Source organism: Acinonyx jubatus, chromosome B2 (assembly GCF_027475565.1).
Source record: "Acinonyx jubatus isolate Ajub_Pintada_27869175 chromosome B2, VMU_Ajub_asm_v1.0, whole genome shotgun sequence".
NCBI classification, from domain to species: domain Eukaryota; kingdom Metazoa; phylum Chordata; class Mammalia; order Carnivora; family Felidae; genus Acinonyx; species Acinonyx jubatus.
The window spans coordinates 127,561,158-127,585,367 of record NC_069385.1 but is presented as its reverse complement, the minus strand read 5'-3'; the positions used below and the strand labels follow the sequence as shown (position 1 = coordinate 127,585,367).

At 38.2% G+C, this 24,210-nt stretch overlaps 1 protein-coding gene across 1 annotated transcript in view; it reads left to right on the top strand.

Annotated features, from left to right (window-relative positions):
- F13A1 (coagulation factor XIII A chain) overlaps positions 1 to 24,210 on the top strand; it is a 162,369-nt gene that overhangs the window by 70,947 nt on the left and 67,212 nt on the right. The window contains exons 6-7 of the mRNA XM_015083089.3: positions 86 to 193; positions 21,321 to 21,495. Coding sequence (XP_014938575.1) covers positions 86 to 193; positions 21,321 to 21,495 — 283 coding nt within the window. The remainder of the gene's footprint in view (positions 1 to 85; positions 194 to 21,320; positions 21,496 to 24,210) is intronic.

Genomic DNA, 24,210 nt, shown 5'->3' with positions numbered 1-24,210 from the left:
ATAAAATATCGGCTTTGCAAAGTGGATATTAAGAAGTTTCTCTTTTTCTTTTTTTGCATTTTATTTTTTAATTTTTCCCAAATAGTTTGAGGATGGCATCCTTGATGCTTGCCTGTATGTGATGGATAGAGCAGAAATGGACCTTTCTGGTAGAGGGAATCCCATCAAGGTCAGCCGTGTTGGATCTGCAATGGTAAGCGAGTACTGATTACTAATATTGACTACACATGTCATTAGCCTCAGCATAGATGCCAGTTCATTAAGAGCTGTTGAAATGATGACTGACACTTTAACTTTTATTTGTTAGAGTCTTGAATTCCCTGAATTTGTTCAGTGCTATAGAACAAAATCTTATCTCAGTACTGTATGTTTCTTTGGCTTCAGACAAATGGTGATAGATGAAATGATACTATAGACCACTTATTCTTAAGAATCTCTTGCTTAGGGACTGAGGAGTGACTGTGACAAAATGTCAGTGACTATTATCTATTAATCAAACAAACAAACAAACATCAAGGAGCACCAAAAAGTAAAAAAAATGTGCAAGACACTGCTTTTATCCATTTTCACACCCATAGTGAGAGTAAAGAAATAAGTGATTCTAAATCCTAGCTTCTGTTCTAATGATACCTCACCATAGGGCTTTATAGTTTATAAAAGGTAGTTTAGCTTACGGTTTATAGTTAATTCTTCACATTAACTGCATGAGATAAGTAGAGTGGGCATTACACATACCATTTTACAAGTTAGAAAACAGGATGGTAACAGTTTGTCAGTGATTAAAGCCTCAGCTGGAACCCAGGTCTGCTAACTCCAAATCTAGACACTTTCTACCTCCCATGCTGCTCTCTGTAGGAGATCCTGAAGCATCTTCAAGAATATAGAGATCCTGCAGTGGAACAGCTTCCTGGAGAGGAGATAGAATCACCATGAATGGGAAAGTTGGGGGTCAGGTGTGGAAGGCAGATTAAATGTGTTGCTCAGGTTCTGTGCAGTCCTAGACTGTCCTGATAGAGACAGTACATACATCCTGCCCTTGATGCATTAAACCATACCAAATCTGGTTCATGCGCGGAATATTCCTGAGAAACATTCATCTAGGTGCTATTTCATTTACTCAAAGACTGAGCCCCTCCCCCTCAAAATCCTTTATTATCAATTTCCTTAAGTTTTCTAAAAAAACCAAAATTCTCTCTTTGGAAAAATTTTGTCTTTGAGTTTGGTTTGAGTTAAATAAAATCAATATTGTTCATGTAAACATATTAGAATGAGAGTGGTATGAAATTTAATTTCTGGTTAGCTTTTAAGAAGCTGCTTGTTTTTTTAGAGAGAGAAACAGAGAGAGTGAGGGGGAGGGGCAGAGAGAGGGAGCGAGAGAAAAAATCTCAAGCAGACTCCACACTCAGTGCTAAGCCCAACTTGGGGCTCAATCCCACAACCCTGGGAACATGAGCTGAGCCAAAATCAAGAGTCAGATGCCCAACTAACTGAGCCACCTAGTAACCCCCAAAGGTTGTTTTTTTTACTAGTACTTAAGCTACATGTAAATTTAGAAGATCATGGACATAAAAAGAAGGTAAAAGCCAGTATCTAAAGGCAGTTTTGTTTTCTGTTGTTAGTTTACGTATGACACAATGAAAAGATGATGAATTCTAAAGAATTTAGGAATTTCTTTATAATAACTATTTATAACAACATACATAAGACCTGTAGTTGATCACTGTTTTTCCTGCTTCCTAGACAAGATTCCCATTTTTCTTTTCCTTTGAAGTTACCATGGCAGGTTTGCAGTGAGAAGGAGGCAACAGCTCTCATGGTTGAATATGAACTAATGCCTTCTTAAGCATTCTGAAATGGCATGTTCACCAGCCTAAGCTTACTCATACGTTGTGTGTATTTTTACTAATCTAGAAACCACTGTCTAACACAAGCAATGCGAGAGGGAAGCAAACATGGAGGTAGACGCACCTGGCCAATGGAAGCAGTGGAGTCTTGTTTTAAGCACACAATCCTAATGCAAATTGCCCTGAATGTTATTAATCACAAAAAGCCTATGGAGTTCTAATTTTGAAAGCCTATAACCCAATGATAAGATTTAGAACTAAACAGAATCTATGGGTGGGCAGGAAGGGATAGTTTGGTTTGGGTTGCCTTTATTTGTAGAGGGGGATGTCTTTCTTGGATGTTAGGGGGCAGAGGCCCCACTGTGGGCCATTTTGGACCATATTTCTGTTTCCACCCCCACCATTGTTTATATATACAGAATATATGTTTGATAGTTTTCAAAACCCTTTCATAACTGTTTTCTCTTTTAATCCTTAGAAGAGCTCTGCAAATCTTTCTAAAATCTATTCCATTAAAATGATTTTAGAAACTGAAATATTGAGCCTCTGAAAAATCAATAAAAAACATGATCCTTCAAAAAAAAAAGTCAACTGTTCTCTGGTCATTCAGACAGTTCCTCTCCTGTTCACAAATTCTGGATATCTATCCTGAAATTGCTGAGTGAAGTTAAACAGAGACTGAAAGAAAAACAAAACAAAGACCCCCCCCCCAAATTTCTCAAAACTTTGCCTTCAAATAGGAGAAGATGCATTTATTTATTTTTTGAGAGACCCTACGTGTACATGTGCATGAGTAGGGGAGGGGCAGAGGGAGAGAGAGAAGCATAAGCAGGCTTCATGCCCAGCATGGAGCCCCATACAGGACTCCATCTCAGGACTGTGAGATCATGACCTGAGACAAAATCAGGAGTCAGCCACTTAACCAACTGAGCCACCCACATGCTCCAATGTGTACTTAGAAAGCCCAGAAAGAAAATGTTTTTGCAGTTGCACGAGTCCAGCCAGAATGTTGATTCCCAGGCAAAGGAGTCTGTGCCCATTTTCTCAGGGGCTGGCCCAGTCCGTTGGAAAACAGAAACTGCTGGGGGCTGTTTTAGGAATTCTTCCTAAGCATCTCCCCAGCCTGGTCACCGAGGCTGGAAATCCCTTACAGTGGATACAATACTAAGACAGGCATACATCATGACATGCAAATTCTCTGGGAGGGGCAACAACAATGATTTCCTGAGATCAACTGCTACCAGGAAGGAGTGGAGATGAACAGCCTGGTCCTGGCTGGACACCTGGAGAGGGCCAGGTAGGAACAAGAGGCAAGAGAAGATGATTGGGGCCTCAAAGACAAATTTGCCTACTTTGTCATGGCAAAGTCTAGCACTGAAGATTGGCAGGGAATTTGCAAGGAGTTGGTGAGTGCACCATGCTAAGTGAGTACAGACAATAACTCAAGTTGTGCAAACTTTCTAATGATAACTATGATAATATAAATCTGGGTGTTAAGTGCGCAATCCCCAGATAAAAATCTTTATTGTCCAGTGTCAATGATCTTGGCATGTTCTTTGTCATGGGGGCTGGTCTGTGCACAAGACGATTCTAGCAGCATCGCTGACTTCTACCCTAGAGATGACAGTAGCACCTTCTACCCTCCAGTTGTGACAACCAGGATTGTCTTCAGATATTTCCAAATGTCCCCTGGGGGTCAAAAATCACCCCCAAAGAGGCCACAGCACTAACTTCCTTTGTGGTTCAGTTTCCCAGTCCATGCAATGGACACATAACCCTCTCTTCTCACCCGCATAGACGATCTGTCTTCTTAGCTCATTCAAAACTTGCTGGTTTTCATTCCTCTACTGAAGCAAAAGTGGAGGCAGCATTGTGTGGGAAGGGCCCTGGCCCTTGTCAGATCAGACCTCTCAGCTCTGACTCTACCACTGACTTACTGTGTGACCCAGAATAAATCACTCAACCCTGCAGGTCTCACTTCATCCTTAAAATAAAATTTTGTGTCTCTGCTCAAACCACGTTAGTTATTCCCAGTGGTAACATGGATATCCTTTTATTCTTCAAACCAATGCTTTTCTTTCTTCTATTTTTTTTTCCTTATAAATTCAGTATCTTATTTTCTTCTTATTTGGAGTTGCTGTTACTTCACTTTGATGTGAAAACTGGAAAAGTTTATGACAATCTGGACAGCCTTGAGCTACTGGATTTTCCCTAGAGAAAGAAAGCCTAAAAATCCTGTAATCTCATTGTTGGGGGATTGGGTCTGAGATGTTATAACCTTACATAAGATAACTTTTATTCAGGCTCTTCTAAACACTGAGGGGTACATTTTACCAAAGCTACACTGCAGAACAATTTGAGAGACAAAAATTTTAAATAGAGGAAATTAGAAAAAAAGAAGAATGTTGCCCAAAGTTACACTTGCTCCTTTAAATTACATTGTTTGATTGCTGTTTTCTTTCTACATCATATCTGATGCGACAGTCCCCATCAGGACAATTGCCAAGTTCTGGGCCAGGGAAAATTGTAGAAGGATGCTTTGTACCACCTGAAAATTTATTTTGCTCACAGGACATTAATAAAGCATTCCATTGCTGGCCTTGAATTACTGGGAAGAAACCAGACATGGACTCTGAGCCGCTGTCAGACTATCAAAACAGTTGTGCTATGCCATCTGTGACAAAAACAACACGGTTCTGGGAAAGAGGAAAGGCACTGACAATATAGCCTAGCATTACTGCTGGGTGGCTACCTGTCCTCTGACTGATTGGATCTGGCAGCAACTATGGGCAGAGAGGTTCTCCAGGGAGACACACTGCTGCTTCAGTGGCCACTGTTGCGGATGCAACTTGCTTATTCACTGAGAAACCCCTAAAATCTCATCTCCATGGCAGGTTTTCTCCTTTAGGTTGAGACTTTATCAACAGAAAGTCTATGTTGAAATGCACACAAAACCGATTGATGAAATCTGCAAGACCCTCAGGGATCTTCTAGGTGAAGAAGCCCTTGGAAATGATGTCACTCAATGTCACATAGCAAATGAGGGGCTGAGTTGGAACTAGATAGTATTTTTGCTGTCAGATCATATTTCCTAGGAAGGTCACTACTCACACATTAGTACGAATAACACAATTACTACATCAAATTACATAGCTGTCTCCTAAAGAAAACAAACAAACAAACACACACACACACAAAGGAATGGCATCCAAAATAAGGATACTTTGGAATAGGGGATAAGCGAAAGAAGGTGGAAATATAAAAGAATTCTGACTAGCTACAGGCATTGGATCCCTGAGGAAAGAGTTCCAAAAGAGGATGAGGTACTAAATATGGCTTGATGGTGGTATTGGTGGTAGTGACTGCTATAATGACGCCTATGGTGGTAAAACACCCAATATTAACTCATGCATTCAACAAGTATTTGTTGAGAATCTACCAGTCTAGATAGTGGGATACAGGGGCGCCTGGGTGGCTTGATCGGTTAAGCGTCCGGCTTCTGCTCAGGTCATGATCTCACGGTCCGTGAGTTCAAGCCCCACGTCGGGCTCTGTGCTGACAGCCTCAGAGCCTGGAGCCTGTTTCAGATTCTGTGTCTCCCTCTCTCTCTGCCCCTCCCCTGTCCATGCTCTGTCTCTCTCTGTCTCAAAAATAAATAAACATTAAAAAAAAAATTTAAAAAGATAGTGGGATACATCTGTAGGCAAAACATAATTTCTGCCTTCCAAGAGCTTATGGTTTAGTAGAAAAGACAGACTGATGAATAGAAAATTTCAACACAGCATGGCATATTCTCTGATGAAATAAGCATGGGGTTGTATGGGAAACCAAATCTCTCGAGCTTTGCTTGGAGTTTTCCCAGGACTAACCACTGGCCTGACAAGTGTTGGGATATTGGATAAAGAAGTAAAAGCATGGCTGACAAGGGCCCATAGCAATAGTAAACCAGCTATTATTCATGGAAACCCTTCTCCATGGTGGAAATTATGCTCAAAGATCCAGTTACCAAAAGCAGTGCAGGAAAATGTAGTTGGAGCTAATTTACTCTTTTAGGGGCTTAATTCAATGATGATGATGATAATGATGATGATGATAATGATGATAATGATAATAAAATTGTGACATTATTGGGAAATTTTAGAAGGAAGGAGAGGAAAAAATTCAATATAGTTATATATTTTAAAAGTCCAGTCTTTATATGATGCTGGCCTGGACTTTCCTGCTTCCCTTGAGGTATGCACATTTATTTTTAACCCTGGTCTTTTGCTAATATCGAACCACAGTGCCATCATTAATCCCCATTAATACCCTGTTCTGACTGTGCCTTTTTGGGAACTAACTCAACACTGAACTTTTTTTAACCAATCGATGTTTGGTATACTCCTTTGTGTTATAAAAAAATACCTTGAACTCCAGTTAGTAAATCAAACTGACCACAACTGGAGGGAGGTCCTAGAATTTCATAGGGCCCAGTACAAGATGAATGACTACAGGCCTTGTGGACGAGACGGACTTCAGGGCTTCTGATACCTCACTATACATGATCTCACGGATAAACTGAAATACCTTACCCATTTTGCTTCCACTCCTCTTTGTCCTGGTATTTAGAAAGGTTTTTTTTTTTTTCTTTCCATGTATGTAAAAAAACAGTAGTGACATCACCACTCCTTTGATATTTTTCCAAGGAGTTCCACAGGAGACTTACTACAAAACCACATTTTAATTTTTCTCTAGTTGTTGACTTTGGCATCTTACTGGAAACTTCATGTTGAGCAAACCTCTTCAAGCAACAAACTAGCATGATTACTCAGTACATTTCAAAAATTCACTTAGGTTAGAAATTCCACCCCTCAGTCATCCCAGCTAAACTATAAAGTCATAGATGAAAACATGAGGTCTATTCCCCTAATCATTCAGACCAACCACAACGCAGTTCCCTAACAGTTTTACTTACTTATTTTTTTAAATAAGATATAGGGGCACCTGGGTAGCTCTGTTGGTTAAGGGCCTGATTCTTGATCTTGGCTCAGGTCATGATCTCATGATTCATGAGTTCAAGCCCTGTGTGCTGTCAGCACAGAGCCTGCTTGGAATTCTCTCTCCCTCTGGGTCTGCCCCTACCCCACTCGTGCTTGCTCTCTCTCTTTCAAAATAAATAAATAAGCTTAAATATTTTTTTAATAAATAACAAATAAAAATAAATAAAATACAAATTTAAAAAACATCATCTAGCTGAGTCTTTGGCTTATAAGCAACTAAAACCCTCTTTATTGGAGTGAACTGAGGACCCATGTACTCAATGGCTATTGTCCCCATCATGCCACCACTGTGGAGCTTTTTCACATTTCCCTAGGTGGATCTTATTCTTGAAAAAAATTCATCTATCAAAAAAGCATGATTATGTAGTAATAATTAGTTTCCCCCATTCCTGTGTCAAAGATTTATATAATTGCAAATCAGAACTTCTAATGGCAGTAGAGATGATCACCACCACCAGGTAATCAGTGAGAGCACACTGAATGTTATTTGCTGCCATCTTTGCAAAAGTAAAGATATCACTTCCTTTTGATGTTTTGGAAGAGTGGCAATGACACACACATACACACCTGCATTACTAACTCTACAGATGCCTAAAAGTTAAAATTTCCAGGCTGTTGACCATTGCCAGAGGTAGGCTTCATGATGTATTTGAGTCGCCACCCAGAGTTTTTAGGTTGAAAATCGATTTGGATTTTGTATTTTAATTCTTTCTCTATGATTCAGGCCCAGGAATGTCAGAAATAACATTCTTCACTTTGGGATAGCAGGAAAAGTTAAGAGCCTTGTGTGCCTCTCTATAACTTTTCCAATGGTGATGTACCTCAGTCAGTAAGGGCCCCCAGTGATGGCAACTTTCCAGAATCTATAGGTTAGAATTAATGAAAAATGTGATTGTAGTCCAAAAGCATAAAATACTAAAATACCAATTCTAAAAAGATTGTTTTAAACCCTTAAATTTGGAGTTGAGGGTTCCCTAAGCATAGGAGGCATTTCTATACTTCAGGAATGAGGGAGGCAATCCAACGATGATTTTAAGCCAAACATGCTACCTTAATGTCACCTTATTCATTTCACTAGGGATTTTCATTTTCACTTTCTGAAGAATTTTGACAGTTAACAAATACATTGGAAACCAGTAGGAAAGTGGAATTTACCCAACAGAATTGTTTTCATAGCCACTTTTAAGAAATTGTATTCATTCTATGGACAAGCAACATGCAGATGAAGAAATGAGGTATCAGGAAGTTAAATGACTTGCCCAAGATGACTGGTAGTACTGCAAATGGATCTCAGGTTGCCTGACCCCAGCCTTCCATACACAATGTCATATTTCCCTAGGTTTGTCCTTTCCACCTGTCTGCTTTCCATATCACATGAGCTCCTTGGATACAAATATAATACCTTTTACAAGCCCTGTCTGATTCAATCCTTCCCTTTTAGGTGAGGGGGTGGTGGGGAGAGGACAGTAAACCGACATCATTTTTTTTCTCTTATAAGTTAGCAATGTAATGAAGTTTCCATTTGTGGGCAAACAGCTTGATTTCTCAATTATTAAGGTTACATTTCTTATGCCCGTTCTCCCCATATTTTTGGAGAAAAACAGACATTTATTACAAACCATCTCTCGAATGTGATAATCATAGTCAATCTAAATGTCTGCTGTCCCTGAATTGCTTCCTGGAATGAGGTTTCAATGCTGCATCTATTTTGTAATCACATAGGCAATTTCTGAAACACAGGGATGCTTTTCAGAGCTCCCACCAACTTGTGCAGTCGGGGCTGCTCTGGTCTCCTGGGACAACCACCGCCAGGATGGACAGACAAAATGCAGGAAAGCCTTTAGGATACACCACACACTATTATGCCCTTTGGGTTCTTTTCTAACCCTTTCCTTCTCTCTCCTCCATGACAGCTTTCTCCTTTCCTGTTTCTACTCTGATTTTTTGCCTTTCTGGTTCATCTATTCCTTTCATTCAGATGTTTTTGGAGGCTTATCTATACCAGCTCTACACCATACAGCAGTGGGATAGCAATGTAAAAAGCAGACACTTGAAGAGTTTAAAATCCCAATCTCTCTCTTTGTCCACATTTGGTTATTTCTCTCATGATTATCAATTAGTAAAATATGTTTTGGCCAAAGAAGAATCCTCAGTTACTAAGGGAGACAAGGTTAATAATCTCTAGTTGTAAAGGATTTCATGAAAAATGAAACTAATTACCCACCCCTGTCAGAGCTTGTGTTGAGTAAATATACCAAAGGCCATTTGCATAAGAGTGATTATATGCTTCACAGTATAGGGTAGGGTTGATTCATTTTTTTTCTTTCTTGAAGTAAAATTTACGTACAGTGAAATGCATTGATACTAAATGCAAATTTCAGTGAGTTTGGATTGAGGTAATCTCTAACACCAAAATATAGACATTATCTTCAGCCCAGAAATTTCCCTTGTGCTTTCTCCTAGTCAATCCACACCCTCGTAGGCAATGGCCATTCTGTTTTTTTGCAATGGGTTAGATTTGCCTGTTCTTAAACTTCACATAAATGGATTTATACAGTATGTACTTTTGGGGACTGGCTTATTGTATTCAATTGGTTTTTGCACGTGTCTTTAATGTATCCTTTCTTATTGCTAAGTGGCATTTCACTGTATTCTGTATCATAATTTGTCTGTCCATTCACCTGTTGATGGCCATTTGAGATATTTCCAATTTGGGGCCATTATGAATAAAGCTGCTATGAACATTCTTGTACAAGTCTTGTACTTAATCTTTCATATCTCTGGGGCAAGTAGTTATAGGTGGCATGCCTATGTGATAGGGTCTGTGTAAGTTTAACTTTATAATAATCTGCCAGTTCTCCAAAGTGATTGGTCCATTTACATGCCTGGTAGCAATACAGGAGAGTTCCAGTTTTTCCACAGCTCCACCTTTTCTTGGTGTTTCAGCTTTCTTAATTTTTAACCATTCTAGTGGGTGCATAGTGGTATTTCATTGGGATTTTAATTTTTATTTCTCTGATAAATAATGATTGAGCACTTTTCCATGCATTTATTAGCCATTCATATATCTTTTTCAGTGTAGTATCTTTTCAAGTCTTTGCCCACTTTTTTATTGGATTGGTTGTCTTTTTATTATTGAGCTGTAGTTCTCTATATATTCTGAATACATGTCCTTGTCAGATGTGTGTAGAAGATATTTTTCCCAGAATATGGTTTGCCATTAAATTTTCTCAATAATATGTTTTAAGGAACAAAAGTTTAAAGTTATAGGTAAAGATTTCCAGAATGAAACCAACTGTGTTGCAAAGAATCAGTAGACATGCGCTATGTAAAGAAAGGGTTTGAGAATGGAAGGGCATTCCAAGAAGAGAGTATGACATTTCTAATAGTACTGAGTCAGAAAAAAAGCTTATTAAGCCCACCACTATGAAAAGCCAAGGAGATAATAAATGCTTTCTCACTCAAAATCCCAGCTGCTAGAGGTATTATGAAAGCCCCGAAAGGATCAGAGATGAAAATCCAGGCAAGGGAAGAAAGAGAGTTCTCACTACCCTGTTTCTTTCATGTATTTGCTCATCTCCCTTTTTACACTCACCACATGACTTGACAAACAACAGGACAAATACAAGTAACAGATCTCTACATTACAAGATGAATGAATTTTCAAAGTTTACTTTTTGGAATGATTTTTTAAGCAAATATCACTTGAACCCAAGTACAGGAAGGAAGGAAGGAAGGAAGGAAGGAAGGAAGGAAGGAACAAGGAAGGAACAAGAAAGGAAGAAGAAAGAAAGAAAGAAAGAAAGAAAGAAAGAAAGATAAAGAGAGAAAGGCAGAGCTGTTGTCATTGCAGAGAGATGGTGCCTGAAGCCAACACCACTACCATTCAATCATCTCTTTCTCCACTCCCCCCAACACAATGACCGCTGAGCTACTTTTGCAAATCCCTAGAATGTCATGGGTACTATTTGACATCCACTATACCACTTCCACCTACAGCTAAGATTGATCACCACCAGATTGTAGCTGGGGGCTGTGGTTCACAAAAATCTGGAAAGAATTTTACTCAAGGAATAATTATTTTCCTGCCCACATTTAACTCTCTATCTTTGAAGCTAGTTCATGTAACCCAGATTTTATATCCAGAGGTCTTCCAGAAACCGTCATAGACAGGATTAGGTATAAAACTGTATTCTACAAGATTTACAGAAATCCTAGCCTTTATGAGAACATAACTTTTAACAATGAAATTTAACAAAATATAATAGGTTTATAACAAACAAAAGTCATTTCATCATAGCCATATACAGTGTGCACACAGGGTAGGAAAAATACCTTTATATAATTAAAAAGAAGCAGAAAAAACTGTAATTATACAAAATGTAAAAGTATAGTTTTTGGGAATTGGAGAATCAAGAAATGTCACTTCTCTTTATTGTTCAATATCAGTTAAAAATCTGTCCAATTCTCCAAGACCAAAATTACAGAGAAGTCCAGTATTGGTTATGCTTTAAGTCCCTCCCTGCCCTTTGAATTGTACAGGAACCCAGGACTTATTCTGACCCTGGAGTGGAGGTCTACTGTGCAATGCCAGCACCAGGCCTTAACATCACAGTAGCTGATCTACTGGCAATCTCACTTCAGAACAAAGCATAGGCCAGTCCTGCTGCAGCCACACCATTCAAAGGGCCTCTCACCCAAAAAGCACTATTTCCTTGCTGGATTTCCCACAGTCTCCAGTCCCCGATGGCTCAACTCCTGAAATGTTGGCCTCAAAGAGCACTGTCTTTGCCCTTTGCTATATATGAACAAACCCAGTGTAACCACACCCCATGGGCCTAAGCCTGGGATTCAGATACACACACACACACACACACACACACACACACACACACATATATATATGTATATGTATATGTATATATATATATATATATATATATATATATATACCCAAGTACAGAAAATGCCTTCCTTAATACCCATTACCCATCTAGCCCATCTCCCACCCACCACCCTCCATCACGATCTCAGAGCCTGGAGCCTGCTTTGGATTCTGTGTCTCCCTCTCTCTCTGCCCCTCCCCTGCTCACACTCTGTCTGTCTCTCTCTCAAAAATAAATAAACATTAAAAACAATATAAAACAATAAATGGCACTATACTGTAGATGGTAGTTTAAAAAGTAGTACACTTACTTTTTATAGCCTTGTTAAGATATACTTAACTTACAATAAAATGCACATATTTAAGGAATGCATTTTGATAATTTTGATGCACCCATGAAATCATCTCTAAAATGAAAATAATGCGAATATCTATTGCTCCTCAGACATTTACTTTCTAATTTCTCATTTTGATGATTCTCTGCTTGGTCTACCATCCCCAAGCAATCACTGTTGTGCTTTCTGTCATTACACATTGATTTATATTTTCTAGAATTTTACATAAGTGGAATCATGCAGTTATCACTCTTTTTTTGTCTAGCTCAGGCTTCTTTATCTCATTTTGAGATTCATTCATGCTATTGTTTGTATTCCTTTATAATGCTGAGTAGTGCTCCATTCTGTAGAAGAACCACAACTTGTTTATCTACTTTCTTGTTGATGGACATTTGGGCTGTTTCCAGTTTTTTCCTCTTACAAATAAAGCTAGGATTGTTCATGCAAAAGCCTTTGTATAGACATAAGCTTTTATTTTTCTTAAATACCTAGGAGAGGGATGTCAGGTCATATGATAGGTGTGTGTTTAATTTTTAAGAAACTGCCAAAGTGGTTGTACCATTTTACATCACCACCAACAGGGTATGAGAGTCTCAGGCATTCACATCTTCCCCAACACTTGATATTATCAGCCTTTTTTTATTTATTTAAATTTTAGTTAGCTAACATATAGTGTAATATTGGTCTCAGAAGTAGAATTCAGTGACTCATCACTTACATACACACCCAGTGCTTATCACAACAAGTGCCCTCCTTAATACCTATCATCCGTCTAGCGCATCTCCCACCCACCACCCTCCATCAATTCTCAGTTGTTCTCTATTGTCAAGAGTCTCAGATATCACCTCATGCCAGTCAGAGTGGCTAAAATGAACAAATCAGGAGACTATAGATGCTGGAGAGGATGTGGAGAAACGGGAACCCTCTTGCACTGTTGGTGGGAATGCAAACTGGTGCAGCCACTCTGGAACAGTATGGAGGTTCCTCAAAAAATTAAAAATAGATCTACCCTATGACCCAACAGTATCACTGCTAGGAATTTACCCAAGGGATACAGGAGTGCTGATGCATAGGGGCACTTGTACCCCAATGTTTATAGTAGCACTTTCAACAATAGCCAAATTATGGAAAGAGCCTAAATGTCCATCAACTGATGAATGGATAAAGAAATTGTGGGTTATATACACAATGGAATACTACATGGCAATGAGAAAGAATGAAATCTGGCCTTTTGTAGCAACATGGATGGAACTGGAGAGTGTGATGCTAAGTGAAATAAGTAATACAGAGAAAGACAGATGCCATATGTTTTCACTCTTATGTGGATCCTGAGAAACTTAACAGAAGTCCATGGGGGAAGGGAAAAAAAAGAGGTTAGGGAAGGAGTCAAAGCATAAGAGACTCTTAAAAACTGAGAACAAACTGAGGGTTGATGGGGGTAGGAGGGAGGGGAGGGTGGGTGATGGGTATTGAGGAAGGCACCTTTTGGGATGAGCACTGGGTGTTGTATGGAAACCAATTTGACAATAAATTTCATATTTAAAAAAATAAAAAATAAAAAAATAAAAATAAAGGGATAAAAGAGTCTCTTGTACTTTATTTCCCTCTCTTTGTTGAACCCTTTCCCGTGTGCTCATCTGTTTTGTTTCTTAAATTCCATATTTGAGTGAAATCATATGATATTTGTCTTTCTCTGATTGACTTATTTCACTTAACATAATACATTCTAGCTCCATCCACATCATGTCAAATGGTAAGATTTCACTCATTTTTATGGCTAAGTAATATTCCATTGTGTGTGTATACCACATCTTCTTCTTCTTCCATTCATCAGTTGATGAACATTTGGACTCTCTCCAGAGTTTGGCTACTGTTGATAATGCTACTATAGAAATCAAGGTGCATGTTCCCCTTAGAATCTCTATTTTTGTATCCTTTGGGTAAATACCTAATAGTGCAATTGTTGGATCATAGGGTAGTTCTATTTCTAGTTTTTTGAGGAACCTCTATACTATTCTCCAGAATGGCTGCACCAGTTTGCATTCCCACCAGCAGTGCAAAAGGGTTCCCTTTTCGCCCATCCTCACCAACACCTGTTGTTTATTGTGTTGTTAATTTTAGCCTTTCTGACAGGTGTGAGGTGGTATCTCATCATGGTTTTTATTTGTATTTCCTTGATGATGACTGATGTTGAGCATCTTTTCATGTGCCTGTTAGTCATCTGGAGGTGTTCTTTGGAAAAGTGTCTATTCATGTCTTCTGCCCATTTCTTAACTGCATTGTTTTTTCAGTGTTGAGCTTAATAAGTTCTTTATAGATTTTGGATACTAACCCTTTATCAGATATGTTATTTGCCAATATCTTCTCTCATTCTATAGGCTGCCTTTTAGTTTTGTTGATTGTTTCCTTTGTTGTGAAGAAGCTTTTTATCTTGATGAAGTCCCAATTGTTCATGTTTGCTTTTGTTTCCCTTGCCTTCAGTGATGTGTCTAGTAAGAAGTTGCTGCAGCCAAGGTCAAAGAGATTGCTGCATGTGTTCTCCTCTAGGATTTTGATGGTTTCCTGTCTCACATTTAGGTCTTTCATCCATTTTGAATTTATTTTTGTGTATGGTGTAAGAAAGTGGTTCAGTGTCAATTTTAGACTTTCTAACAGGTGTATAATGTTATCTCATTGTGGGTTTACTTTGCATTTCCCTCTGACTAATGATGTTGAGCATCTTTGGTTGTGTTTGTTTGCCATCCATGTATCTTCTTTGATGTGGTATCTGTTCAAATATTTTCCCCATGGTTTTAAATTTTGTTCTTTTTCTTATTATTGAGTTTATAGTGTTCTTTACATATTCTGAATACAAGTCCTTTACCACATACGTGATTTGCAAATATTTCCCCTCACTGTGGACATACCTTTTCATTCTCTTAATGATGTCTTTCAATGAGCAAAAGTTCATAATTTGATGAATTCCAATTAATTTGTAAGTATATCCTTATGAATCATTTTTCTTTTCTCTCTTTCTTTCTTCTTTCTTTCTTTCTTTCTTTCTTTCTTTCTTTCTTCTTTTTTGTATTATATCAAAGAGATCTTTGCTTAACCAAAGGGTATAAATTATTTTTCCTGTTTTCTTCTGGAAGTTTATAGTTTTAGGCTTTATATTTAGGTATATGATCCATTTTGAGATAATTTTTTATATGGGACAAAGTATGCATCAAAGTTCATTTTTGCATATGAATATCCAATTGTTCCAGCACCATTTGTTGTAAAGATTATACTTTGATCATGAAATTATCTTTGCAACTTTGTCAAAAATTAGTTAACTATATTGCTGGAGTCTATTTCTGTGTTCTATATTGTGTTCCATTAATCTGTTTGCTTCCCTTTATGCCAAATAGTGTTGTGCTATTTTATTTAAAAAAGCATTACATTTAAGTGTACTCAAATTCTATTTAATTTTAAGTCTTATTTAATCATTAAGTTTTGCTTTCACAGAAATAAAACTCTGAATTGCAACAGAAGACATTGCTAAACTTCAAATAAATGTTTCTTCACTACAAGAAATACTGTTTTTAACAGATCTCTCTAAGATTATTTAAAAACTATTAAAACCATTAAAAGAATAATTATATATTTTTAGATTATGTTTTAATTTTAGATGATGTTAATTATCTAAGAGAGACCAACACATTAAAACATCAATACTTCCATTCTCCCTCTCCTCTTTCCTCCCTCATGTCTAATCTTTTTAATATTGTTATCATTATATTATCAAATTTTAAAATTCATATTCATTCTGATACCATAATTCCCAAAGGTTTTTAAACATACATGAGTTTTTCTCATCACTAGACCTCTTACCACAGTGTCTCTGTTCCTGGGTTCTTTGTTTGATTCAGCCTTTAATTATCTTGATATCATTTTTCAAGTAGTTTGGTTATAATGGATGGTGTATTCCCTGAGATTCTTCATGTTTGAAAATGAGTGCTGGCTGCCTTTATACTTACAGAACCTCTTAGCTGTGCATAACATTCTTGGGCCAACCTTTCTTTCTCTCAGGACTGTGTAAATATTGATTGACTGTGTTTTGCCAGTGAATGGTGTTGTGGAGAAGTCTAAAGACAGCCTAATTTCCTCCCTTGTTGCTAGTTTGCATTTTCTGTCTATATGACTGAACAATTATTTCTTTATTCTTGAGTTCGAATAGCTTAATTAATTAAAGTTCCTAAGCAGTGAGAATTCTACATCAAGTCACCTCAGAGCACAGATTGTCCTTTTATTTATTTATTTTTCAATTTTTTAATGTTTATTTATTTTTGAGAGACAGAGACAGAGCATGAACAAGGGAGAGGCAGAGAGAGAGGGGGCCACAGAATCCAAAGCAGACTCCAGGCTCTGAGCTGTCAGTACTGACCCTGACATGGGACTTGAACTCACTGGCCATGAGATCATGACCTGAGCCGAAGTCAGACTCTCAACTGACTGATTCACCCATGCACTCCTCAGATTGTCCTTTTAAAGTATAAATTCAATGTTTCCTCAATTAGGTAAAATTTTCTTATGCCATAAATACATATTATGCTTCATTTATTGGGTTCTCTGTTTTAAAGATAATAATTATTCTTATGTTGTATCAGCCTTTTTTCAATAACTATTACCTCATCTCCAAATAACTTAATCTTATTATATTTTCCATAGTATTTCCTTTATCTCAAGCTTTTTTCTATATCATTAATTTTATTTTTTAACAATATCTACTCTGTTCCTTATAGTTTATACTTTATTTTTAGTTCCATGATGATGTCATTCGATCTTCAATTTGTTCATTTAGATCTATGATCTCCTAAGAGATTGTGAGAAAATTCCTTGTTTCCTACTTTTACTTTCTTCTATGTATTATTTTTTTTCATATTCTCTCTCCCTCTCTCTCACCCTCCCTCTCTCTCCATCTCTCTCTGTGTGCCTCTTCCTCCCTCTCTGCCCCCCCTTTCCTTCCTCCTTCTCTGCCTCCCACCCTCCTTCTCTTTCTCTCTCCCTTCCTTTCTCTCCCTCTTACTCTCTCTCCCTATATTTCTCCCTCCCTTTCTCCCTCCCTCTCTCTCCTTCCCTCTTTCCCTATCTTCCTCTCTTTTTCTTCCTCCCTCCCTCTCTCCCTCTTTCTCTGTCTCCCTCCCTCTCTCCTCCTCTCTTTATCTCCCTCCCTCCCCCTCTGTCTCTCATCCCCTCTCTCTATCCCTTTCTTCCCTTCTCTCCCTCCCTTTCTCTCTCTCCCTCTCTCTCTCCTCCCTTCTTCCTTCTCTCCCTCCCCCTTTGCAAGTATAAATACTTGCATAACTTTCTCCAAGTGTCCTGTTTGCTCTAATATACTGTAGGTGAAATGTTGACACTTCCCAATCTAAGACTAGTTGGATTTCTCCTCTGAACTACAGTTTAAGGCAAATGTATTTCATTCTGTCTACTCTCCAGTACCCTGAGAAAAGCTGGAAGGGGGAGGGAAGGGAAGCTGAAGAGATGGCAGAGTCTGTTAGAGCTCTGCTCTTCCTTTTAAGGTTCTGTTAAATTTCTCATCCGAGAATCCATCCCATCTAATTGGAGATGTAGCTCATGAAGGGCAGGGCAACTTTCAGACTCTAGGTCATTTCCCCACTGTAGTCCCAGAATGTCTCCCTCTTTAGAGGTGCAGACCATTTCTCATCCATTTCTCCACAGCAGTTGTTTCCACTGTTCTGGTCAGAACAAGAAAAAGATCAGCATTTTAATTTGGTTAGTTTCTTTACAGATTTTGAAATACTACTGAGAAGTCTCAGGATTTTGTGGACTTGACAGTAGGGCTTCTGAGAAACTGATGAGGGTCAGGTGCTGAGTCATGCTGCTTCTCTAGTCCAATATATATTCCTCAATTTTTCTTGGAACCGGGTTTTGTAGTTTGCTGAATTATGTTATGCCACTGGGTTGCTGATAATGACTTGGGGGGGGGCTGGTTTTTCACTTTTCCCATATTATAGATATTACAGGAGGACAATTTAGTGCAACCTCAATGTAGTTGAATAACACTCCCTATCCAAAATCCTTGGCTCATAATGTCTCCTAGACCACCAATGATACAAGTCCAAGACATTTCACTCTGACACTGGTCAAACTCTGAGTTCATGACAGGGTATTAAAACAGTCAACTGTGGCATGAAGAAAGACCAGCATGCCCTTGAAGTTTCCCCCCAAACGTATCTTGTTGTCTATGGAGGGAGATATTACTTTAACTCTTTACATGTGTCACTAAAGACTTACCTCTTTCAGTGTCTGGGCTCCTCAGAAATCAATATTCTAATTAGAAAACAGTGGCTAATCCAACCAAATGCTAATAAATGAGAGTTGTGATTTATCTAGCAACAGGGAAACAGCTCAGCATTCACAATTATAAGGTCTGTAGAGGAGAGAGCTTTTTTTTTTTCTCTTCCCCTTAGCTGACTGGGTTCAGCCAAATGCTATAAATAGTCCTCCTAGTTAATAGCTATCTGTTTGAAAATCAGTCATTAGAACCATAATTTAGGAACTTTTTTTTCCTCTGAGATTCATAGGCCCTATTCTATTTCTCAAGGATAAGGATAAGGCAATGGTAATGTGAGTTAAACCTGAGACTGCCTATCCACAAAGACCAAACTACATCATAGCCTACCAACGCACTCTTCAGGCTTCATTATAACAGACACAGATTTTTAAATAATCAATTCAACTGCAAAGAGAAATGTTGATCATAAATAGAGCCAAAATGGTTGACTAAACCCAGTTGCACCCCAGTCATTTCACAGAGTTACATGATAAAGTCAAAGTTTACATCAAAGGCATGAGTTTGCAATTAGCTGAACAAGGTCCTTCAGAAATCTTGAAAGAATTACTTTTTTTCTACATTAAACAAATCAACCAACTTTAACCTGACCAGACAGAATCAAGGAGGAGAAATAGTTTATCTAAATCAAATTGAATGGTGATCTAGAGAACACTTTCCAGAAGGACCCTCTTTGGGAAATGCCAAATACTCAGTGCTAGAGTAAATCTCGTATTTCAGTGGAAGGTTTGTCATTCACAGTAGAAGGTGTTTGCGCATTTTACATGTTTTCTTATGATATTTTATATTTATTTCATCTGCTATTGTTTATTTACATGATACCCATGCAGAGCTCCTAACAGGTGCCTGAACCTGCCATATTGTTTCATGTCACTAAGCATTTATTCAAACTGTTTCCACTATGTAGATGGTCTTGTCTGGCTCTCAGCCACTCAAGACCTAGCTTTCATGTAATTTCCTCTATTCAACCCACAACCACCACCACCCTCCAACCTGTTGAAACTGACTACTACCTCCTTTGGGCCTCCGCCTTACCTGTACATCTTTCTGTCTTAACATTAGTAAACTTTACTTCCACTTGATTGTTTTCTTGTTCATTTCTCTCCTGGGAGAAGGTCTTATTCCTATTCAGATATACAATACCTATATGCTTGTTGAATATACAAGTGGCCATTCAACCACTATTGAGCACCTACTCTTTGCCAATTCTTGCTAAAAGTAAAAAGACATAGATTTTTTTTAAATCTCTATTCCTAATGAACTTATGACCTAGTGAGGAGAATAGACTTCAATACAACTAAACTCAGTAAGCCTAAGAGAGGGCTCTGAGCAAGTGCTGAGGCTGAGCTGTTAACTGGCAAGGCATTGAACACATAAAGGCACTATATTTTAATGTATCTTCCATGGTTTTCATAATCCAAACACACCTGCTTCAATCATACATTTCACATTGCTTGCTAATATCTTCTCGGCATAGACTAAACCTAATGTTCTCAAGCTAATGTGCACGAAATCACACTGAGATTTTGTTAAAATGCAGACTCTGACTCAGTAGGTTTATGGTGGGGACTGAGATCCTGCATTCCTAACAAGCTCCCAGGGGGGATACTGCTGCTGGTCCACAGACAACATTTTGAAGAGCAAGGCTCTAACCCCTTATCATGTCACCATATAACAATTGTTGAAGTGGTACCAGTTTTTAGAAAAGCTCCCTCTGCTCCTTACCTAGACGATCTTCTAACTATAATTAAACATGATGAAAGTAACACCAAGAGAGGTAAGATTCAATAGTGCCGTCCAAAAAACTGAGGCCATGAAAGGGTTACTTCTTAACCATTTTAATGTCTAAACACACAATGTCTTTTTTCCTGCTCTCGAGGTCTGCTGCTACCAGAAACTGTGGTCTGAATGTGCAGTAAGATTTTCCCAAATATTCAAGAATGCTATTTTTAAGTCTCCCCCATACTTACACTATAATACCCAGGCCCTTCCTGTAAATGAAGATATCTTTTAACATAACTATAAACACTAATCATCTTTTTTTTTAATTTTTTAATGTTTATTTATTTTTGAGAGAGAGACAGACAGAGTACGAGCAGGGGAGGGGCAGAGAGAGAGGGACACATAGAATCGGAAGCAGCTCCAGGCCCGACGTGGGGCTTGAACTCAAGAGCCATTAGATCATGACCTGAGCCAAAGTCAGACGCCCAACTGACTGAGCCACCCAGGTGCCCCTAAACCCAAATCTTAAGCAATCATAAAGGAAATACTTTTTTTATTGCAACTTGTTTAAAACATTGTAAGGTATTCATAAGAATTTAATGTCTTACTAACTGTTAAGGTTTCCTATGACATCTGCTTACTTTTTCAGTTCATTAGAGTCTACAATTTATCATAAAAGTCAAGAGCCACTAGACCATCAGACTTTAGGCCCCCACTCTCCCTATCTGTCTTTTGTCATGTGTCAGTTTCGAATTCTCCTTCGACAAAGTCAAGGTCCCTCTTTGATCCCTATTTGAGCTGTCTTCTTTTGTGGGTGCTCTTCCTCTCTTCCTCACTACTCCAACCAGACCGTGTCCTAGGCATATCTTTTCCTAAGCATGTGGTGAAAACATTACAACTCTTCCTAGCTGCTATTCAATACCACCTTAACTTCGATAATATGTTATTTGAGAGGCAGCCTTGGCTATTTGGTTTTCTCTTGCACAGTTATTGTGTCACTTTCCCTGATGACACAACAGTGAATGGAACAGTAGTGGAATTGTTTTTGTCATGAAGGACATTTGGAAGGCACTGGATGCCTTAGTTTGCTTGATGTCAGAGACTAGAGGGAACTCTTCTAAATGTTCCTTCTTCCTTCTTACCACTCATGTTCTCATTTAGGTTAATGCCAAAGATGATGAAGGTGTCCTTGTTGGATCCTGGGACAACATCTATGCCTATGGTGTTCCCCCATCAGCCTGGACCGGAAGCGTTGACATTCTGTTGGAATACCAGAGTACTAAGAATCCAGTCCGGTATGGTCAGTGCTGGGTTTTTGCTGGTGTCTTTAACACATGTAAGTATCCAATTGAGTAACATTTTTTTAATGTAAAGGGAATTTTACTTGAAGACATTTTATCTATAAACTGGCAAAGAGATCTAGCAACCCCTGTTAGCTCTCTGAATTTATGGATGGCTATTCTGGGATGTAGTCAATGCATAATTAAATTGTACTGGGCCAAATATGCTCATAGTTTCTCTTTGACTGCAGAATCTTTATAGAAAGGATGATGGACTATTTCCTACATAATCCATCACTCAACACCAAGAGAAATGGGAGGAAGGGGCCCAGGGGCAAAGAAATTTTGTGAGGGAAAAGATATGCCATTTTCTTTTCAGTAACCACCCACCCCCTCCCCCCCCCCGCATTTTAAAAAGACTAAATTAACAAAATTTTAAGTGATAAATAATAAAAGATATATACTGTTTATTTGTTATTGAAAATGTTATAAATATGCTTATTATTCTCCTATTGTTTATCACTGAGAAGTTTTATAAATATGTGCACTTAATTTTTACCGTAACTGTGGTAGGGATTGTGACAGGTGGTCTCATCTCCATTTTTACATGCAAATCTCAATGCCCCTGAGCAATTAGATATCAGAACTTAATGAACAGTCTTTACTCCCTAGTTTCCCTTTTAGTTTTTAATCCACCCAACATCTAATCTATAGGGGAAAACATATGAGAACAGAATTATTCTCCTCAGCCTCATGCATCATTTTTTGAAATGGCATTTGCTTCTCTAGATCTGGACAACATTATTGTTAATTCAGTGAATATTTTTAAAAATACATTTATCTCAGTATGTCTTCATCATTGGTAATGATTTCCATTCACTTGCCATTTCTACAGCCTTGGAGAAAACATTAAGCTCAAGTTGGAGTGTCCTTTCTGCTTGCTTGTTAATAAAAAATGTTTTTTACCTAGTTAGCATTTTTTCTTTTAATCAGAAAAATCAATGAGGGACTGGTGGCTGGAAGCCAGGATGAGGCCATTTTTTATAAATGATCATGAAGCCTCACAGTTTTAGCTCAAACTTGTAATAGTCCAAGATTAGTCAGTGATAGCCAAGTGGAAAGAAATTGTGAGTCTTGTGTTGTGTGTTTTGATTTTCAATGGGATTCAACTAGGTAAGATTATTTTCTTAGTCATTTGCATATATCCAAGGGCTAAAGTAATATATTTAGAAGAAATAAAGAAATAAAGGCCAGTGTATCAGTTTTGTAGAAGTGCTGGTCTCTGATGTTCTAGCAGAAGTTAAACTTCATGATGGAATAACAATTAGAGGTAGCCCCCTCCCTCACCGTTCCCAAGCCCAGACCATGTGGAGGGTACCCTATGGGAGAAGCTTCTCATAGGAAATTCCTCCAGGAACACAGAAAGGACCCTCTCTCCCTTGTGTCTTCCTGCTGTCTACAATTTCACTATCCCAATGTAATTCCTTCAGGCTTAGAACCAGATAAAATAGTGAACACCTTCCATCCATTTATGCTTTTCTTTCACTGTTTTTTATTTATAATTTGTATATTTGTTACTTTATTGCTTAACAATGCTAAACATTCACATCTTCAAAAATAATTATTTTTTTATTTTTTATTTTTTAAAATTTACATCCAAATTAGCATATAGTGCAACAATGATTTCAGGAGTAGATTCTTTAGTGCCCCTTACCCATTTAGCCCATCCCCCTTCCCACAACCCCTCAAGTAACCCTCAGTTTGTTCTCCATATTTACGAGTCTCTTCTGTTTTGTCCCCATCCCTGTTTTTATGTTATTTTTGTTTCCCTTCCCCTATGTTCATCTTTTTTTTTCTCTTAAAGTCCTCATATGAATGAAGTCATATGATTTTTGTCTTTCTCTGGCTGACTAATTTCACTTAGCATAATACCCTCCAGTTCCATCCACATAGTTGCAAATGGCAAGATTTCATTCTTTTTGATTGCCAAGTAATGCTCCATTGTATATATATACCACATCTTCTTTATCCATTCATCCATCGATGGACATTTGGGCTCTTTCCATACTTTGACTATTGTTGATAGTGCTGCTGTAAACATTGGGGTGCATGTGTCCCTTCGAAACAGCACACCTGTATCCCATGGATAAATGCCTAGTAGTGCATTTGCTGTGTCATAGGGTAGTTCTATTTTTAGTTTTTTGAGGAACCTCCATACTGTTTTCCAGAATGGCTGCACCAGCTTGCATTCCCACATTTATGCTTTTTGTATGAAAGAGTCATCAAGTCTATTCCTAAAAACAGGCTTTGGTGGTAAGCTAAGGCAGAAGCACAATGTGAGGAAGTCACAGTAAGAATAAACCCCAAGAGGGAAGTTGGGAAGAAGGCGCTGCTGGTGCCCCAGTATCAGGCTTCACCTGTCCTTAACATTATGAGTTTGGCAGACTCTGGAACAAGCCTCATTTTGGGAATTAGTGGTCAGCCTGAAATAGAACTAGGGTGCCAATCATATTACTGGTAAAACTGTGCCTTGAATAGGGTCTGTGAATCAATAGAGGAAGACAGAAGCAGGAAGCGGGTGGTAAGTGCCATCATTTTTGTTTAGGGTATTAAGATTAAGTCCATTAATGAGGACACTTGAACGCTACCAGACTTAAGTTTGGACTTCCAAGGTTGTTCTATTGAAGGAAGTGGATAGTCTTTGGTTAAAAATGCTAAACTATTCTGAGGGGGAAAAAAAGACAAGCCAAGTCATTAATCTTAAAATTGTC